The sequence below is a fragment of the Eublepharis macularius genome, chromosome 4 (genome assembly GCF_028583425.1).
Source record: "Eublepharis macularius isolate TG4126 chromosome 4, MPM_Emac_v1.0, whole genome shotgun sequence".
NCBI lineage: Eukaryota > Metazoa > Chordata > Lepidosauria > Squamata > Eublepharidae > Eublepharis > Eublepharis macularius.
This window is the reverse complement of record NC_072793.1, coordinates 93,118,234-93,139,434: the sequence shown is the minus strand read 5'-3', so window position 1 is coordinate 93,139,434 and position 21,201 is coordinate 93,118,234. Positions and strand designations below refer to the sequence as shown.

At 44.7% G+C, this 21,201-nt stretch overlaps 1 protein-coding gene across 2 annotated transcripts; it reads right to left on the bottom strand.

The window, feature by feature from the left end:
• Positions 1-1,844: 1,844 nt before the first annotated feature.
• F12 (coagulation factor XII) lies at positions 1,845-20,344 on the bottom strand. Of its 2 annotated transcripts, none has more exons than XM_054978340.1 (14): positions 20,232-20,344; positions 17,664-17,700; positions 12,941-13,040; positions 12,447-12,517; positions 11,748-11,855; positions 8,570-8,704; positions 7,856-7,960; positions 7,125-7,299; positions 6,811-6,911; positions 6,447-6,723; positions 6,202-6,338; positions 5,346-5,486; positions 4,700-4,848; positions 1,845-2,751 (listed from the first exon to the last, which is right to left on the bottom strand). In XM_054978340.1, exons 1-14 carry the CDS (start codon positions 20,289-20,291, stop codon positions 2,596-2,598), a joined length of 1,752 nt encoding a protein of 583 aa, XP_054834315.1. In that variant the 5' UTR covers positions 20,292-20,344; the 3' UTR covers positions 1,845-2,595. The 2 variants fall into 2 exon arrangements, with proteins under 2 accessions (XP_054834315.1, XP_054834314.1); XM_054978339.1 differs by having other exon boundaries at positions 6,447-6,726; positions 20,232-20,343.
• Between the last annotated feature and the right edge of the window lie 857 nt (positions 20,345-21,201).

Below are 21,201 nucleotides of genomic sequence, written 5' to 3'. Positions count from 1 at the left end.
AGCAAGGAGGAGGATGACCTGGGGTGGCAAACAAATCCCCTTCCTTTCTGAGGCCTAGTAGGGGTAGGGGTAAAGGTGGTGGGTAGAACAACTCCCAAGGCCCCCCTCCCGCCCAGTGTTTTGACTCACATATAAGTGACAAAAGCATTTTCAGTCAGGAGATAAAATTAGCTTAAAGCTCTAAAATTGAAACCTCAATTTTCATAACTTTTTGAATTGAGGTCATACATCAAATACTTGAATGTGTCTGGAATTCTTTTTACATCATGCAGAATATCTCCTTAGGACTCAACACTAACCTATTCATTCTCCTCAACCAAAGGTCTGAATTTTTCACTGGGAAAAAAAATCCTTTGCCAAGAAAATATAACTTCTGCATCTAAAATAAATTATGAAAATTAATAGTTTTTGAAGATGTCATTTTGATCAGTTTGCATAATCCTGCTTGATTTGCACAATGCATTCTGGGTCCAATACTATAGCTTCTATATTATGTGAACTGGTTTTTGCAAGAAGTGATCTCCGGTCAGTAAAATCAACATGGGCATTGGACATGTATAGCTAATGTGAAAGAATGTGACTGGAAACCATAAGGAAGAGCCAGAAAAAAATCTTTACACACACACACACATAGAGACCCAGCAGTCTTTCACACATAGGAAACCTATGTTTATGATCACAAGGGCCCCAAACAATCAGAAGCTGGATTTTTGGGGTATTCAAATTTTGTGCTAAATAGGGGGGGGGTCTTCCTTCAACATTCCACTTGCAGAATTAGAGAAGATAACCCTGCTGCCATGGCAACAACCGCTCCAAGGCAATGCTTCAACAGTTGGAACTGATACCTGTCTGGGCCAGCAATGAGAAGAGTGCTTGCTCAGGCTCAGCTGATTGAGATCTTGCCCTCTACCCTGGCCTATTGGTTCTGTGGCTAGGAAGCAGATTCCAAATCTGGCACATACTCTTCAATATTGCTAGTAACTGTAGCCGTAGGGTCATGAGATTCCCTGGGAAATTAGCCTTGATTCAGCAGTGAGCGTTAATCTTCATGTGGGCTCTATCGTTGTGCTGTTGACCTGGCTTCTTTGACAGCAACTCTCAGCAACAAGTAACACTCTCACACCTTTTAAAGGGTTTGTGATGCTCTAGACCAAAAGGAGTCATAAATCCTGAACATTTGCTGCAGCATGACGGCTGGCTTTCTGATAAAACATGCAGAACTCTCAGACACAAGGTGAGAGAATTTCAAGGCTGGATAGCAGAGATTTGTCTTCTGGCAAGTTTGAGCACCAGTAAAATTATGCTAGTACTAGCAAGCAAGCCTGTTGTGTAAACAAAGGGGTCTAGCAAACTGCCTCCGGAGGGCTGTACTATCATGCCGGGCTTTCCTGTCGCTGGGTTGGGCCTTCCCAGGCCTCTGGAAGGCCATGTTGCTAGGCTGGGCCTTCCCACTGTCCAGTGGCCTTCTCAGGGCCTCTGGAGGGCCACACCACTGTGCCAGGACTTCCTGCTGCCACGCCAGGCTTTCCCAGGCCTCTGGAGGCCCCAAGGAGGCTACTGTGGCAGTAAAAAGGCAAGGTGTGTTGCCGATAACTCACTTTTTATCCCTGTGGAGGGGCCTGCGAGTGCCCCAGGGCCAGGATAAAAAGTGAGTCGTCACTAATACAGGTTGCCTTTTATATAGTAGGGTGTCTCCATGTCAGAAAGGGGTGATAAAGATTGCATTTAATTTTTGTAAATGCAAATGTGCCCTCCATCTTTCTGAGTCTCTTACTAGGGGTAGTCTAGGAGCTTCCCTCTGGTGATCAGAGTGATTTATAAAAAAAGGGACATAGAGAGGGATGTTCTTCCTCCCTTACCTTTATTAGCTCCTCCAAATGGTACATAAACACTCAAGTTCTTGAGTTATTCTTGTACTCCTGGTGCTCACATGCTAAAAGCTGTTCTGCTTATAACCACTGTTGAGCTTCCATGGGCTCTACCATATGGATCCTCAGTTTCCATGGCTCTATTCATTCATGCATTCCAATTCAGGCTCTTTTTCTCTCCATCTCTCAAGTATGGCATAGAGGATGTTCTCCTGAGCATAGGAATATGGGGTTTATTGGCAACAGCTGTATTAGTGCTCTGGGTGGAAGACTAAGGGCATGGAAGAAGAAAGGGCAAGGGGAGAGATGGACTTGCTCTTCCAGTGCATGAGAAGAATTAACACGCTTTAATACTTATTGCAGGGCTCTTGGTTTTGCTTAGCAAAGTCAAGTATGAGTTGGAGAGTTAAATCTCTTCTTTTGAAATGTCCCTGATCTAAATTTACTTTTTATAAACTGGTGGAGATCCATCATGTTCAGCCCTCAGCAGCCATTCTGGCATGGTTTTGTTGTGGGAGGAGAAAAACCAATCAATCAATCAATCCCAAATAACACTAGTGTATGTTCCTATTTTGTCAGAAAAGGTGGTGTCAAAATAAGACAATGGCCCCTAGCCATATTGCTGGGTGGTTGAGATTTATTTTTATGTTAACGCATAGGACTGACATCTTTTGGACGGTATAGTACCCATTGTCTAGCCTACTCTGTGTGTTTGCACTCTGATTTGCTAGTGCATCTTGCTTTGGATCCAGTTGAGGTAGTGAGCAACGTTAGTGTAGACTCCAGGCTTGTTCTTCTGTGCACAGCCTGTGCCCCAGCTGACAATGCCACGTAGGATTGCGCTATTCTGTTCATCACACACGAGGGGCCCACCAGAATCTCCCTGCAGCATAGAGGGGTAAAAACAGGTGAGCAAAGGCTGGGACTTACCACCACTGCTGCCACCATTTGATACATTATTAGTAGGGTTGAAAGTTGACCATTTGGTACTTGAGGACTTGATTATCCTCACTGTTTTCCAAATCCCACCCAATAATTACAACACTTTTCATGTGCAGTTATAATAAATGAAAGAAGAATTCTAATATGGATAGAGAACAATTTGGCAGGGTAAGAGCAATGTTGCTGTTATTAAAGGGCAAGGCTGTAAACTGAATTACAAATCTAACACACTGGGCAAACACCTAGTCAAGGGACCAAACTACACATGAAGTTGGAGATCAGCAATGAGATTCTTTACTTTGTATTTAAAGACAAAAATCATCTGATTGTACTGGTGCTAGGGGCTTAAAATGGCCATTCCAGCTATTGTTAGCCCCAGCAGGGAAAAAGAGAAGAACAAGGTAATTCAGAGTAATTTAGCAGTGGAATCGGCTGCCTAGGGATGTGGTGGGTTCCCCCTCATTGGCAGTCTTCAAGGAGTGGCTAGATGAATGCCTGTTGGGGATGCTTTTGGCAGTTTCTGCACTGGGTAGGGAGTTGGACTAGATAGTCTGTAAGACCCCTTTGAACTCTATGAGTCTGTGATTCTATGTGTGGCCTGGTTTTTAAAAAATCCCTACTGGGATTAAAAGCAGCTGTGGGGTATTTTTATCCAGGAAAATGAAGTGAGGAAAGAGTTAAGCCTCTTCTTCCCCAGTACTGTGGACCCAATCCATCTTGTCCCTTCTCATTCAGCTGTTTTTTCATAGATCCCTGATGGCATATGGACTTTTACTTAACTATATATGCGTGACCTAACTGTTAAGTCAGAAGTCTCTTTTTCATTGTGAAACATCTGCCTAAATTTCAGTATCCAAGATGCGTATCTTATCTTGGATAACTTGATAGTCAACCACTCTCACAAAGTAGTTCAGTGTGTCACTGATGCATCCACCACGGATGAAGGATATGGCTGACTGGATATCAAAGACACTTTTGCTTTCCACAGGATTTTTCTTTTTTTTGCAAAGGACTCTTATCAGGTAAGGAGAAAAAACATTTTAACAGCCTCTGAACTGGGTTGAATTTCTGGCCAATAAATGTGATATGGAATTAGGAACATATGCAAGGAGCCCAATCATATTACAAAGAGTTCACAAGTGTCTGGGTATGAGAATGAAATGTGCATGAGAAGGGCTAGGAGGGGAGTTAAGAGGAGAACAATGTGTACATGATATGTCAAATTCACAAGGCTCTGCTAATCCCCAATCCCTTCCAAGATCTTTGGGGAGGCAGCTTTGTACTCTAACAGTAAAATCCTAAACAGAGTTACTCCAGTCTAAGCCCATTGATTGCAGTGGATTTAGACTGGAGTAACTCTGCTTAGGATTTCACTGTTATTTAATCTGCTATTGAGCAGACACTCAGACACTCTTAACGTAAATATAGAATGATATTGTGATTGCCTGGAATAGCTGAAGTCCTCAAGTGGAGAAGTCGAACTGGAGAAAGAAGAAAGAGTTCTCTCCTCTTCTCTCCCCTCTCCCTCCTCCTCTTCTGTATTTGCCCAGTTTGTATCATGCATCTGACGAAGAGAACTTGATTCTCGAAAGCTTATGCTACAATAAAATTGGTTAGTCTTAAAGGTGCTACTGGACTCTTTTGGAGAAAGAAGATTACTGAGGAGAAATACAGCATGGCTGTAGATAAAGAGATTTGACAGTTTTAGGTGAGCTGCTTCAGTACGATTTTAGTACAACATACAGCTAGTGTTTAGCTTGTAGATTAGTTGGATTCTACAAATATGGGGTTGTATAGGGAAATCTACCTGAGCAAGTGGCCAAACCTGGGCAGTACTGTGCCAGAGGCATCCCGGCGTTGCCTTGCTTTTTACTTCTCAGTGAGCTTACCTGGCAAGCATCACTTCGTCCATCCAGGTACCCAGCACACAGCATTTTTGATGTAACACGAGTCCCATGTACCTCGCGGGATTGGCACTGCTCATGAGGAATGATAGGCACATCTGCCTCCTGCAGATACACTGAAAGCTTGTCAGCTCCTGAAGGAAAGAACAGGGCCCCAGGAAACAGATACATCAGAACACAAATGTGGTCTGTTTGTAACAAAGGATGCTGGGCATCAGGATTTTATACTTGGGATGTAATGATGCTCCTTAAGATGGCTGGAACTTGTTCAGTTAAAGTCATACGGTCATCTGCATTGGCCCTGTGGCTATAGAGAACACTCCTACAAAACAATTACATTCATTGGCTGCCTGTGGACTGATACTACCATGAATGAAATTATCTTGGCTCTGTAGGTTGGAAAGATACTGAGAGGTTGCAGGCAGCTTGTAACTTCTTCTGCTTCCTCCAAAATGAATGGCCCCTTTGGAAATGTCTGAGAAGGGAGGGGCAGGGAAGCAGATGAGACTGCATCATGCCTTTCACACCAGCAAAAATTAGTAGGGAACATGATGGTGGATTTTAGGTTTAGATTTGTATGAAAAGGAGAAGGGCCTGTCACCACATCTTGCTCTGACCACTTCCGTCTCACCTTCATACAGATGTCCCCAACCTGCAGTCTGACACCGATTGCCATCATATATCTCCATGGAACCAGGCAGGCACACAGGTGAGATGGAGTGTGAAAACTCAGCACAGTGTCCTGGTACATTCTCCTTCAGTTGCACCAGTGCTGGGGAGAATGCAGGCATCAGGTTAGCACCACAGTCCTTTGGTATAGTTACTTGATCTTGGGGGAAGGGATTGCTAGGGAAGAGGTGGTGGAGAGTGCCTGTGAGGGAAAATACTCTGTCCTTAAGTCGAGTGGCTGAACTTGAAACAGACTCAGTTTAAAGAGAAACTCCCCACCACAAGGCATATATATGTAGGTTACTGGCATGGCCAAAATCCAGCACTGCACTTTCATGGATTAGAAATTTGTGATGCTGTTAAGAAAGGAACCTGGGCCGTTTCCAGATGGCTTACCTGCACCCGGAACGTCACGCCACGTTGCGGGGGAAAAGCGAAATATCGTGTTTTCTCGCACGAGTTTTGCGCGACGTCACATGACATCGTGCGAAACTCGCGCGAGAAAACGCGATGTTTCGTGTTTTCCCCGCAACGTGGCACGACGTTCCGGGTGCAGGTAAGCCATCTGGAAATGGCCCAGCTGAACTTCTGATCTACCTTTGATCCGACATCCATATGGATCCTTTAGACTCTAGAAAGGTTAAGCAAAGACATTTCTGGGTGGGTTGGAAGATACAGAGAGAACGAAAAGGTAATCCATAAAGGTTTTAGGCACAGAAGTAGGACTGTATGTTCTGTGGATGTATGGGGCATAAGCAAAGATGGTTACCATGTGGTTGGGGGGTGGGGGAGAGAGATGTACAGGGAGAGGCTCTCACCAATGTCATGGTGCTTGTTGATCTCAGAGTAGTTCTCATGCAGTTGATACGCCTGTACTTGAAATTTCATGGAGCCTTTGGTGGTGATGTTGTAGAGGGCCTGGCCCAGCACAACTGAGATCTGGGAGACATCTGGCCTAGAACACAGAATTTGTGATCAGTGAAGTCCTTCAGCATCAGAGCTGGATGCTATAGATTCACTATCAGGCCTTTTAGTAGTTCGGGGGAACGATAGCAAGACTTGCCTTCTCTCCAGACAATGTGCAGCAGTCAGGACCCAGCAGGATGCAATAAGGCTCCCTCCACAGAACTGCTCCCCCACATACATGGCTGCCATGTACGGATGGGCATCAGAAAGGGCTACCATGCCCCCCACCACACGACTTCTCTGGGAGGATGTCTTTGTATAGCGTTGCCCACATCCTGGAACTGAGCCAGCACCAGACTGGGTACCATTGGTTCTGACTGGGGACTCTGTCACGGGTTCCATATCCTGTCCCACGTTCATTGTGGTCTCACTATCTGCTGAAAAAGTAGCAAGGCTCATTCATTTCTGGCTCATTCACCAACACCCCATTCATTCCATCCAGAAAGAATGGCATGCCTTACTGTTAGTGTGGGGATGACAATGGGTGACATTGCAGAATCCCCAGGTGAGCTGCTTCCCTTGCAGCACGTAACACCATGGCTGGCTGTCATTATCAGGGTTTCTGCACAAAGAAAGTGTTGAGTTCTCTCTCAAGCAATATCCATGTTCAGTAAGTCTTATCCTTTCCATCATTTGTTCCTGTTCTTCTATGCCCCACTCCTTGAGTGTAGTTCTGGCTGTTCCCATCCCTGGAATTTTGCCCCAGCTGGATGGTTCTATCATATCCCTCTTATTATCTCTTACTTGGTATATATACATTAAAAACACCACTCACCTGCAGAATGCATGTGCCCCCAGACCCAGGCTGACAGCATTGTTCACGGTGTTGCTGGAGAACTCATGAAACAGAATGGGAGAGTCCCAAGGCAGGCAGGGCTCCCCTGAGAGAGTGCTTTGAGCCATACCTCGGTACAGGTGCCCATTCCCACTGTAGCAGGTGTGAGAGTGATCTAGAGAGCAAGAAGACCAGAGATTAAAAATGGTAGGGGCTGCCCTTTCCTAACAAGACAACTACTTCTCACTAGTGCACCATTCTGGGCAGAGGCCATGGCCCAGAGGAAGAACACTGTGTTTTTGTCTCTTAGCAGTTAAAGGATCTCAGGCAGCAGTGAAATATCTTCCTCTGTATGAGACCCTGAAGAGTCACTGCCAACCATAATATGCAAATACTGAGATGGATGAACCAATGATCTGACTCAGCAGAAGGGCCAACTAGACACGATGCTGAGAGTTCCATGATGAGAGTTCCCGGAATTTTTTGTCAGGTATGTGGAGACTAGATTCCAATCAGGATCCTGTGCCTGAGAAAGGGAGGTTTAAGCCCCCCACCCAGATCATTTCTCCAATTTGAAATACCCTGAGTAGCTTCAATTTTCCCCACTGTGATAAGCATAAAAATTCCAAAACAAGGTATAGATATAAAGTGAGTCACTTTTCCCAGTCTAGGCAATTGTTTCATGAGTGAAAATTAATTTAAAAGCACAAGCATTTCTACCCTTTGAGTACCTATGTCACAAAGTGGTCCAGAAAACCTCCCAGGACAGCTGCAGACCCAGTCTTGCTTCAGCACTATGCAGTGGCCTCCATTCAAACAAGGGTTGTCTGCACATGCTGTGAGTTAGAGGAAAACAAACACACATCTACTAATGATGATCCTGGTTCAAGAATCATTTCATCTGATAATACACCAGTCCAGACTTTCTTTAATAGCCTAGTATAACTGCCTCCTTTTTATGTCTCAGCTATGATGGATCTTGTCCTGTTGAGCCATTAATCAATGAAAAGTCACTCTTTGTGAAATTGTTCCATTCCTTCTCTCAAGTTCTGACATTATTCTTTTGATATTCATTCCACTAGCAAATGGCTGTGTTTGCACTCCTTTTATGCTCTATCCCTCCTTTGCTTTCTGTGCAGTGAGATAACTCTACAACCTATAGCATGGGGAGACCAAGGTGAATGGTTCCCTGGAAATCGTGTTTTCTGGCCTTGAAACCCTGTCCATAAAAATTAGATGTACAGAAGTTCACTTTAGATATATAACAGGAATTCATGGAAAAGGAGTGATCTCGATTTGGGAAATGACACATAGGAAAACTGTTAAATACCCCCATCCCTGCACTGTAACTCTCATCTAAACCACCCCTCCAACTCCAGGCATTACATTGTGGCCTAAGTGATACATATCTCCTGTTCCTCCCCCCCTGCCCCCCAAACACTGACCCCTTCCATGCACAGGCTTGCAACCCATCTTCTTCTTTCCAGTACAATGGCACTCCTCCAGCCCAGCAGGCTGAAACCGCAGCCAGGTCTCCTTCTCACCAATGTGAAGGCGCCCCGGAGATTCAAAGCAGCTTTCTACAAAGCAAGGTTATGGGGGGATTCAGATAAGATACCTCACTCAGTGCAACCTGCCCTCTGGAGACAGCAGCTCCTCACTTATAGGAAACCCTTGACCCATACTTGAGTGCATTACAAATCCCAAGGTTACTCAAAACTGCTGGTACTATCTCATGGTCATTAAAAGCTTGTGTTAGAAACCCTCAACTAACTCAGGCTTGGGCTTACCTTCCTTTACTCTGAGGTAAAACTTTTCCTCACCAAGTGTATGAAGCTGAATACTGAGCTGGGAAGCATTTATTAGCGTGGTTGAAGTTTAGCTTCAACTTTCTTTCTTGTCCCACCCTTAAGGAACATATAAATGGTATGGTTACCCAGCCAAGTCTAAGTAGGGGAAAGATCAGGGGTTTGCACTTCCCTTACAAAAAAACTGACAGAGGCAGCTATGGAGATTCAAAATGAAACAGAAGGTTTATTTACAAGTAGGTAAAATAAGAAGGCATGTAGGCAGGTGTTTAAAACTGAAGTAACTTAGAGCCAAGCTACAAGTGACGCCTGACATGAGAATACATGGCAGTTTCCTGAAAGTTTTGATGGGAAGTGTAGGCACCTTGTTTGACTGCTGCTGCCAGCTCAGCTTCTTCCCAGCTTCCCATGCCTTGCCCGCCCTGTGCCTGCTTCACCCACCAGTGGCAGCGCATCCCTTCCAGCCCAACCGTTTTCTTCCTCTGGCTGGCTGTTGAGAGCCCCCCACCTCCTGCCAGATCCTGCGGGAGGGGACCCACAGAGGCTTCCTCCGGATGATGACATGGCAGCAGGCAGGGCACACAAAGACCGGGTGGGCTGTGGTGGGCACGAAGCAGGCATGAGGTGGGCAAGGCATGGAAAGCTTCCTGAGATGCCCTGCCTCTTGCTAGATCTCGCGTGGCTCTCTGGTCTGAGACAGGGTGGAAGGGTAGCTGCAGAGGCTTCCTCCAGTTGATGAGGCAGCAGCAGGCGGCGGGCACAAAGCAGGCATGGGAAGCTTCCTGCGCTGCCACTGGTAGAGGGCTCCCAACTGTCCTGGCTGCTGGCAGCTTTGCCAGCCAGCGGCAAAACGGCGTAACGGGGCTTGGAGCAGTGGCAACTGCCAGGAGCTCCCTTGGACTGGCAGAAGGTGAGCTCCCTGCACTCCGCTGCCAACAGCCTTGGCTTGTAATAAATGTATGTGGTAAATATTAGCAATCTCTATGCAGGCACTTCAACTCTGCAAGTTAGATGGGTTTTATGTTGTTAACTGTGTGAATTCCTTGGCAAACTCCAGCCCCCAGTGACTGGGAAGATGAGTTTGGCAGTGGCAGTCAAACAAGGTGCCTACACTTCCTGTCAAAATTTTCAGGAAACTGACACATGTCCTCCTCATGTCAGGCATCACTTGTAGCTTGGCTCTTAGAAGTTTTTGGATTGAACACTTCAGTGGTGTGAGGCACAAAACACTTGGTGTGGTTCTTAAGTTGCTGGCTTGTATGAGAGATGTTGGTGTTATCAGACTTAAAAGTTGTTAATGTGAGTTCTTTCTGAGGTTGGCACTCCTTCGCAAGTTAGGTGCTCCAAGTTTAACACTTACACAGCATGGCTTCCCCTTTTCTGCAGACCTCAGGGTACTCCACTGAGTCAAAACTTTTTTAAGATACTGGGCAGGAGTTATAGTTATGCCCCAGCTATAACCCTGTTCCTGTTGCTGGAGGGGAGACTCCTTTTTACCCACTTCCTTGGCCCACTATAATCCCCAGATCTCTTGTGTCTACACAGAAGTTAGTGCTGTCTGTTCCACTTTAGTCCAAGGACTAAAAGTGCTTCATAAACATTATGATTTCTCTTGTAAGAGTACACATTCTCTTTACTTCCTCACACCAAGGACTCTCTGGCTGACCCTCTCTGGTCAGAAGCCAGGCTCCAACTCCTTTCACTCTTCAGTTTACTCCAACTGTCAACCCCTCCCTCTAGTAGCACGAACTGTCACCTCAACATTCTATCACCAACTGCCATCTAAGGCTAGCCACGCCGTAGGCAGGGGGCGGGGCAGGACATGTCTATCGTCCTCCCCTCTTTACTGCCTGGCAATCCTAGCATTTAAAGCTGAGTCCATCACAGCTTGCTTTGGTCAATTTGGTGCCATAACAATAAGATGGTGTTAAACCTGATGGTGGGACTATAAAGTAGACATGGGCATGAACGGAAAAAACCCACCAAACAAGCTGTTCGTTGTTCATTGCCATCCACGAACAACGAACATTGGTGAACATGACCGTGTTCACAAACATGTTCGTTGTTCGTGGCCCTTTAAAGATCCCTTTAAACTATCAGCTGGCAGGTGGCAGCCCTTTCCTGCCATGTGCAAGGGATAGGGTCCTTTAAACACCCCAGAAACTGACCTTCCCAATGTCCAATGCCCACCAAATTTGCAGGGGACATAATCCTCACTGTCCTCCAAAGACCCCCCAAGTTTCAGAAAGATTGCACCCCAGGAAAGGCATGATACATGGGTCTCCCCCTTTGTTGTCATTTTCTCTTAACAGTGGCAAAAACGGGACTCTCTGCTGGAAGTACATTGGTTAAAGCCAGAAGGAAAGCCAGAAGGAGTTCAGACAGAGTTCAGTCCCTGCCGTTGCCAGGGGAATTGATTGAAAGGCCCCAGACTGTCTGGCTTGATGAATGACTGACGAAGGCAACGAACGAGGCTTGCAACAACCACTTGTTCATTTAGACTGGAGCCTCAGGAATGGCTTGTTTGCGAACAGATGATGGTCTGTTCATGGGTTTTTTCCGTTTGTAATGCTGTTCGTGCCCATGTCTACTATAAAGTCCAGCAGACAATTTACAGTGAAGGAACAGCTCTCAGCCATTTAGTTTGGTGCACTGTAGGCTGAGGTCTTGGCACTCAGAACAAATTTGCCCTTGTACAAAGACTAGGGTAGTCCTTTTGTTGTTCATAATTTGTTTTGCCAAATTATTAAAGGTCAGCATTAGGCTATCAAGAAGTCAGGCAGGACCCATAATCCCAGGATGCAGCCTCTGTTACCTTTCTCACAGTGTTTCCCATAGAAACCAGGATTACAGCTGCAGTGGAACCCAGACCGCCGAGCTTCACAGTTAGCACCGTTTCGGCATGGGTTAGGGTCACAGTGTCCTGAAAAAAGAGGTAAGGATCAGTCATGCAAATAGGCAACTAGTCTGGGAATTTTGGCTATGTGAATTCCACAGCAAGACCTGGGCACCACATGCTGTTGGGGGACAGCACTGCTGGTGACCATATGAACGTGTGATACTTGTTTAAAGAACTTAAGAAGTGCCCCACTGTATAAGATCAGTGGTCCTTCTTGCCCAGCATCCTGTTTCACACAGTGGCCAACAAGTAGCACTGGAGATGCAACAAACAGGGCATAGAGGCCAAGGCCTTCCTCTGATGTTGCCTCCTAGCCCAGGTATTCAGAGTTTTACTGTCTTTGAATAAGGAGGTTAAGTTGGGACTCACCCAACTTAACCTCAACCAGGCCAAGGATGAGATTACTCAGATACTCCAACTCTGCTGCTGTAGGTGACTGAACAAAACTGTACAATAGCTTCAGTAAGGCATAGATTTTACATTCCATCTAGAACAAGACTAGAAGTACATAAGGAGTATAGAATGGAGTGGAGGACTGGAGGTCAAACACTATGGTGGAGAGCCTTCCATTACGTATGTTGCAGGTAGGTTGTCCTCTTCTCAGTGTTGACTCACCTCTTGGCCTCTGCTCTTTCTCACAGTACCTCCATTGTTGGTCTCGGTCAAAGTTCTCTGTGGTGGCACACCTGATAGGGAAGACTTTGAGTCAAGGAACCAATATTTGGAAGCTGGACCTAAGCCAAAATGGAAAGTTGCAAGTGATGACTCCCCCCCCCCCCCGTACACCTCAAGATGTAGGTCTAATGGCCAGGCACATAATTTCCTTCTTCTCTTCCAGCATGCTTTGGAGGGGCAGGCCTAAGTAAGAATGTGTGCTTTGCATGCAAAAGATCCCAGGTTCAATCCCTGACATCTCCAATTTAAAATGATTCCTGTACAACATTGGGAGAGACTTTTCTCTGCTTAGAAGCCAGGACAGCTGCCACCAATCAGAGAAGACATTACTGAGTTAGATGGACCAGTAGCATGACTCAGTATAAGACAGCTTCATAGGTTGATATGCTCCAGTCTACAGTCCCCTCTCTCCATCCTACCCCAGAGATGCTTACCAGGGTTGAGGGCCAGCAATGCTGCCTGGGACACAGGAATGGTGCATTTCACGTCGGTAGCGAAAAGGAAAATGGCAAGGCTCCTCATTGGGAACCATTTCTGCAAGGCAAAAGTGGACAGACTGCTTAGGACAGACTGCTCAGAGTGAGGGTTATGCATACTGCATCAAAAAGGAATATAAAAACCCACATATGATTGTTCCATTCCCTCTGCTTTGCTCACTTCCATGTATCTTAGAAACGAGAGAACAAACTTTTCAAATAATAAGTCTCATGGAATTATTCTGTGCATAGGGAAGTCTGCACCCTTAGGATACTACTGGCAAAAGGCACTGTAAGTAGCATGAAAATCTAAAATGTAAGGGCTGGATTTCTATTCCTCATAGCATCATCTTATAAGGGTTGCCAACCTCCAGGTGGGGCCTGGAGATCCCCCAGAATTATAGTTGATCTCCAGACTACAGAGATCAATTCTCCTGAAGAAAATGTCTGCTTTGGAGGATGGACTCTATGACATTATACCTCACTGAGGTCCCTCCCCAGACTCCAGGAATTTCCCAAACCAGAGTTGGCAGCCCTAAAGCACAAATAGAAAATCACAGCCTCATTAGAGGCAGTAACAATATTTCATCCAGATACATGATATGCACAAAGTTACATCCTTCCACTGCAGTCAATGGTACTGCCAGAAGCATCTAAATAGTTGCGTGTGTCTAAAGTGCCATCAAGTCACACTCAACTTATGGCTGCCCCAATAAGGGGGCTTTCAGGGCAAGTGAGAAGCAGAGGTGGTTTGTCATTGCCTTCCTCTGCAGGGCCTTCCTTGGTGGTCTCCCATACCAACCCTGCTTCCCTCTAAATGAAAATGAAATGCTGCCTTCAAGTCATAGTTGACTTATGGCAACTCCTAGTGGGGTTTTTGGAGGTATAACAACAACAACAACAGTTCATTTGTATACCACTCTTCTGGACAGAAACAGTAAGGTCGAAGTGGAATTTGTTTTCAAAAACAATTTTTGAAAACAATTATTGGTTGTTTTAGTTTGATTTGGTTTTTCAGTTATGTGGAAGACAGAGGATGGCAGATCTAGAGATACAGCATGTCATCCATATATATTTTATTGTCTGTAAAATGCCGTATGCTTTGGTGAGGAACTTTTCATGTTGAAATATTTAATGTTTAGTTAGTGACTACTGATTTCTTTATATTCTGAAAAAATGTAACATTTGTATAGAAGTGCAGTTTTATGAGTCCAGAAAGAAAACAAAATAAAGGTATCTAAAAGTACTGGAAGCTTTTAAAAATCTGTCATATAATGTATTATCAATTATACAGAGAAAAATGATTTGTTTATAACCATAGTGTGAGTCCTTTAATGGATACCTATATTCTTCTCTCAAAAGATGTTGGAGGGCATATGTGTGAATCATTTTGTGGGATAAGAGTCAAAACAATTTCGAGAATGGTAGGAAAGGGAATGATGGCTATTAAACTAGTGCTTTAATTGCTAAAATAAGAAATGTCAGAGTTCCATCTGCCTTCCATGTGCTCCAGCCTAGAAACTCATCTCCTAACATTAAGTAGGTAGTTACTTGTAGTTATTGTGTAGCAAGGGAATGGTGCTCTGCACATGCCCAGGAGTATTATTTTTACTTCTTTGAAGTCTTGGTATTGAGACTAGGACTTATAATTGGCTCAGATTTATTTAGATTCTCCCCAAACACTTTCTTTTTCTGTGGTGAGAGGTAATGGGGCTTACAATTGCTTGGATATTATACCCCCTCCTTCTTTTGGTCCTGAAGAATAAAGTACTATTTTTTTGGAAGTACAAGGTTGTGGGGCTTAAGCCTGACAGAGGATTATGCAGTTTGAAAAATCAAGTGTTTTGTGGCTGAGAGAGTATAACTGGCTAGTGCTCATGAGTCATGACATCCCTGTTGACATGGATACACTCCTCTTCCACACGTCTATGTCATAGTCTTTATAGCGAGTTTTTTAAAAAAAAGTTTCATTTTTCTGACTATTTTAGAATCTGAGTGCTTCATATTGTAACACTCCCACAGGAGGACTTCCATAGCATTTTACATTCCCATTAAAAACAAACACTTGCAAGACTATCACCATCACCACCACCCACACTAACCCTTTAGGATTTTGTGGCTCTTTTTGTTCACTTTAGCGCTAAGAGCTGAGCATTCTCCTTCTTCAGCACTCAAGCATCATCTGCTCAATTTCTTATTAAAAAATTGTTTGTGACTAGCCAATTCTCCTCAAAACCCATCCTTCAACAAGTCTCCCCTGCATCTACTTTAAGGCTACTGATTATCGCACTACTAGGGTTGCCAGATGGTCTCTGCAAAAATACTGGACACAGGAGAAAGCGGGAAAGGGGGGCGGTACTCACATGAAGAATGATCTTTGTGTGCACACCAAGTGCGCATATGCTCCTGGGCTTGGTGTGATGACATCACTTCTGGAAGTGACATCATCGCACCTCCTTCTGGAAAAACAAGGGGGGAGAGGAGGCAAAATGAGGCCCTCCCACATACAGCTTTCGAAGCCATGTCTAGGGAAGCCGCCTCGAGGGCTCAACAGAGCCTTTGGCATCCAGAAGCATGTTTGGCCAGCAGGCAGTGTGGGATTAGCAAATTTTAGTAGAGACCTTGGATCAATCATGTAATTATGAATTTACACTAGTAAGAGACATAAAATGTATTCTCTATGCATGTCTTAAATAACTAGTCCTTGCAGGGCCTCTCTGCCTACATACCAAAGAAGAAGGGAGAAGTATAGTCTTCAGAAGATAGATAACTGGACATTCCTGAAATGCAGAGGCAGAGGCAGAGACAAAGGAAGAATTATGAGTCCCCCCCCCCCTTTGGAAAAGAGTGTGTGTGTGCAAAAAAGTAACAAGTTACAGAATAGAGAGAGATGCTAACATGAAGACAAGGAGGGTAATAAAGATGTCGCGAGACTGAGAAATGGAGAATGGCCAATCTAAAGGTGTAAAAGAGATCAGATGTTTATTTTGAATGTGACTTCGTTTCTCCAAAATGATGTTATAAGCCCTTAAAAATAGCATGTGCTCCTTTGTTCTCTGGTACACTCTGAGCTCACTTGTAGCCTGTACCCTATTTGCAAATATACGTTGTTCTTTACATCAGCCCTTGTCTGTCTCATCTCTCTTTTGCTCGGCGAATTGGAAGGAGCAAGGGGGAAGGCACTTTTGTGCAACAGCAGGTCCCTGGGTGACCAGGCTGCTCCCACAGTCTCAGCCTGTCCTCCCTCGCAAGACTGTTGCGAGGAGGAAACAGGTATGGAGATGGCGAGAGATGCATTGGGCCCCTGCTTGGGAGAAGCAGAGAAAAGCAGTAGCAGGGCCACCTCTGACCCGTGAGCATTTAAAAGAGAGTTGTTATGCAGAGCAGAGAATCTTGAAGTGTAAGAACTCTAATTGGAATGGTTGGATGTCAGATGGTGGTGGTTCTTCAGGTCAACTCTAAATGCTTTAATAAAAAATAAAATAAAACGTTAGAGTTCAGCTAAAGATGAGAAGGGAAGCCATTTATTATATTCAAGTACATAAGGGGTTCAAGGAGCAGGTTCTCATTTCCCAAATTACAGCAACACCAGTAGGAGTATGCAAAAGAAAACCCTAGAGCCAAAAATACCCATAGAATTCACAGTTTCAAATCATTACCTTGATTATCTATAAGACAAATTCAAGATGCTTGCAACAACTAAACTTCCTCCTTGGAAAAATTCATTGTTGTTTCTTCAGTTCCAATGCTAACCAGCCATGCAATATGAGCACATTTTTGTTCTTTATTGATTTCCTGGAAGTGGCATTTCTCCCTTCCAGGCAAAGAGCATTTCTAGTCAATTCAAATTGCCGACATTTGCCAATCTCCTTCCCCCCTTTTCGTGGGCTGAAGATTTTTTCTCCTTGTAAAATAGAAAAGCCTGGGTTGCTCAGGTGCCCTAGAATTCAAATTCACTTATGCACTAGGGTTGCCAGGTACCCCTCACCTCCCGTTGGGACAGTGGAGTCCCTGGCACTTACCTTGTGTCAGGCACGAGGTCTTCTTTGCTTACATACCCTGGAGCTGGCATGATGACATCACTTCTGGAAGTGATGTCACTACACCGGCCGCATGAGTGCTCCCGTACTCTGCATAGGGCTGATTCAGCCCATTGGGGGCCCAAATCAGCCCCAAATGAAGCACAGAAATGCTCCCTCAGGCAGCACAACCATGTCACTTCTGGACTTGCTTTCACAGGTTCTAATTGAGCTTGCTGAGCTGAGCTGTGCTTTGCACTGGCTGAGATTTGCTTTGTAGAAGCTCATTGCAGAGAGTTGTTGGCTTAGCAACCTCTCTGGAGCTTGTAAATTACTTTCTTGCGCTTGATTAGGTATGCAACTGCTCAGGTCTTTGCAAACTGCCTGCTTTTCTTCCCTGGTCATGCCCCTCCTCTTTTCCCTGAGATCATTGCAAGGGAGGAGCCAGGCATTCGGTATTTTTACTCTGTTTCACCTGGGCAGTCCAAGAAAATCCCAGACTGCCTGGGTGACAACTGGATACCGAGCAACTCTATGTACTACTATAGTAAGCGATTAGAAATTAATCACTCTGTGGGTCATCTAAAGGCCCAACAGGACTCCATGTTTGAAATTTGTCCTAGGAGCTACTGTTCCTTGATGCAAGCACAGTTGATACTCACCGCCATGCTTCTTGTGGTGTTGATTCCCACGTAAAGTCTAGCAAAAAATTGATAAGTTAGATAAATTAATATGGTGGTTTCCACATAAGGATGAGCTTTTGTGGTTTCTCAATTGCTGATGTGGCTGCAGATAAAGCACAATGGCAACAGGACTTCCACATGGAATGTTTCTCTGCCCTAGAACCCCTGGAAAAATTGGCACTAGAATATTGTTATATCAATATACCATTGTAACAATGGGTGGAACAGGGTCTGTTAGTTCTCAGCTTTCATTTTTTTTAAAGTAAGACTCTAGCCCCTTCTGTGATGATACCCCTTTTACCTTATATCTCTGCAAGAGAAGGAGCTAGAGACTTTTCCTCCTCCCTTAATTTAGAGCTGAGTATTTACAGAACTTGTTCCATGTATTGTTACAGCAGTAGATCAATATCATGATACTGTGCCAATTAAATATAATAAAAAGCCTTCTGGTGCGTGTGTTGCCACAGGGACAAGATCAGGGAAATTTGCTGCCATGTGAGCAGTAGCTAAGTTTTACTGCAATCTTACATAAAAGTTTGGAGTAAAGCACGTTTTAGAAAAATCAAGAGAAAGCTGGGGAAATCCCCAGAGGTATCTTAATGCACCGTGATGCTATGGGGAAGCAGGAAAAAAAACCACTTTCCAACAGCACTGAACCTGGCGTAGATAATCCATGCAGAAATGGCCTGTGCTATTACAGCATACCTGCTTTTACAGCACAAGTCATACTACCTTTTCCACTTTCTCCTTGACTTGAAGAGTCGTTTCCAGTGAAACTTAAAAGACTGCCTATATGCTTTTACTAAACTGGCCTCAAAAGGAATGAAAGGTCCATCATCAAAGCTTCTAAGGCGCTCTGTAGGATAATTTTCATAGACACTTTTAAATGCTTTCATGGAGTGGGGGAGGGGGAGAATATAATCACCTGGCACACATAACACTCCATTTTCTTATGGCTTCACAATGGACAGTATCCTACCACTCCTCTGTATTGCTCCAGCTTTTTCTGGACCCTGGGCACAGAATCACTGAGGAGGAGGGGTTGAAGTGTGGAATGACAAGGAGGTGAAATGGCTCCTTTTCCTCCTCACCAAGCTGAGCTCCATGAAAAAGGAGCAATTTCATTGTCTTCTCCCTCTTTACTTCAGCACACTGACCTTCACAGCTGTTCCTTTATGCATTCCCATAAAATGTAGCAGGAGTGACCCTACTGGCATTTTTTTTAAGCACAAAGATTTGTGCTTCTGTGCAGAAGAAGGAAACATGAAGCCCTGAATTATATTTGTTAAAAAGTACATACAAGAGTGGGTCAATATTGTGTGTTGGGGGTGGAAGACGTGCCAATCTTTGCCAGCAGGCTCCATCAGGAGGTTAAAAGACTGCATCTCGCTGGAGTAGTACACTGGCAGAAAAATAAATGAATAACTTAAAACCTCTAATGTGTTTTCAGAATTTTATAGGCACAGCAAGAGGATATGAATGTGTTGTTAGTCACCAGTGATGTCACAGGTAGAGGTGAGCATGGACCGGGAAAAACCCACGGGCCATGTGTCCATGGTCCGTAGTGTTTCACGGACCATGGCCCACAAACTTTTCATGGTCCAGTGCTGGTTTGCAAACCGACTAGTTCATTGGTCTTGGCTACCACTGGGAGCGCTTTAACCCCCCCCTTGCTCCAGCTGACTGGTGGGCTGTCAGTCAGCTGGAACAGGGGGGATTTAAATGTTAAAGCACTCTCCGTGACGCTTGCCAGCGTTGCTGGTAGGCTTTAATGGACCATGGATCAACAGACTGGTGAAAAGTCTGTGGGGCCTGTGACGTTCCATAGCCTGCTGGTTTGCGAACGCTGAAACATCCTGGTCCGTGTTAAATTTTGGTCCATTTTCTGGTCCATGCCCACTTCTAGTCACAGGCATTGCCCATAGAACTTCCACACAGTTCCACACACTACTTCAATTAGCAGTGTGGGGGGGTGTGTGTGGGGAGGGGAAGGAATCAGTGACATTTTCCGTTCAACACAATACAGCAGTTTGAATGCAGAGAAAATGCAGTGTTTCCACTGAGGACACCTGGGGAAAGCATTGGGGTATTCTGAAATAATTGAGCGATGATGCCATACCTTGTGTAATAAAACAATACATGAGAACTAACCAAGCTTCCTGGTTCCTCTTTCTGCGATCAGTTGAGTCACTAACCCTGAACACCATCACCCAGATGCTGGTAAATTATGAGGACCAGATCAAAGAACAGGGCTGGAATGAATGGGCAAGAGGCATTTGGGGGAGTCTAAGTCTACTCCCCATTTTCCAGTGATTGAGCCACTCCTACACCTTTGAAACCTTTACTAAAACTCCTCTTCCCTCTCTTGCACCACCATCTCTTCAGCATGACTCCTGGGAAATGTTTTATTAGCCTAATGGACAAGTGCCTGTGTCTAGGCCCATGTTGAAGTGGGCAAAGACTTTTGGTCTAAGATAGAATGGGCCTAGAAGAAACTAATCAGAAAGGGAGAGATGAAGATAGAAAAGGGTTGTGCTGGGATCTCACCGGGAATGGCTCCACTGGGCTCAGAACCGCCACCGCCACCAGCAGCAGCAGGGATCTCATGGCAGTGCCTGGGCAAGGATGAAGCGGTGAGGTTTGTGTTCTGTTCCAGGCAAAGCAAACAGTCCTAGATCAATACAGCTCAAGGCAAAGGTCTTTGGGTGGGATTTAATTGGTAGAATGGGAAGGACAGTGCAGCAACAAAGCAAAGAGACTGGGAGTCAGAAATTGAAAGATTTCATGCCCTCCTCCCTTCAAGACCATGTGCATTTTCTGTGTGTTTATGTCATTACCTCACAAGCAGAGCAGGCTTTTGGTATTGTGAGAATGGCAGCTACAAGTTTATGAAAGAAGGAAGAAATATGTATTGATGAAGACAAAAGCTTGGTAATATGTAGGCTGCATTTGTGGAAGTTTCAGAAAACTAAGGTGGTCTTTCAGGCAGAGGACCTGGAGGTTAGGGATTATCAATGCAACCCTAAACAGAGTTATATCCTTATAAGCCCATTGATGACAATAGACTTAAAAGGGTATAATTCTGTTTAGGGCTGCATACTATGCCTACCTATTGCTTCTATTGCCTTGCCTCATCTGCCTATCTATTTTCATATTGGTGCATTTCCTCTTAACAACAGCCCCATTTTGCTGTCTTCCTCTCCAAAGACAAACTTTTCCATCAAATATTTCCAGAAACAACTTAAATCAGACAATATTCAAAAGCTGGCATTCATATTTAGCTTCAAATTTAGTAAACTGTGCTAAGAATGTATTTAATATCTATGTGACCAGTAGTTTTGCCAGGGTGCTACCAATCTTATTTTAGTCTTGCTCCAGAAACCATGCAAGAAAGACAGTGACCGCCCCCCCCCCCAGGGCTGAGCAAGAACATAGGATTCTTATCTTACTACAGATGCTAATTTTCAGCATTTCTTCCCCTGTTCTAATCAAGCTGATTACATTTTGCATCCTACCA

Excerpts from the sequence above, each read along its gene's own strand:
- F12 (XM_054978339.1), bottom strand. The coding sequence starts at position 20,291 with ATGAGATCCCTGCTGCTGCTGGTGGCGGTGGCGGTTCTGAGCCCAGTG. Across the intron at positions 6,912-7,124 it reads GGGGCACATGCATTCTGCAG|AAACCCTGATAATGACAGCC; the intron begins GTGAGTGGTGTT and ends TTCTTTGTGCAG. Across the intron at positions 6,727-6,810 it reads TTGTCATCCCCACACTAACA|CAGATAGTGAGACCACAATG; the intron begins GTAAGGCATGCC and ends CTACTTTTTCAG.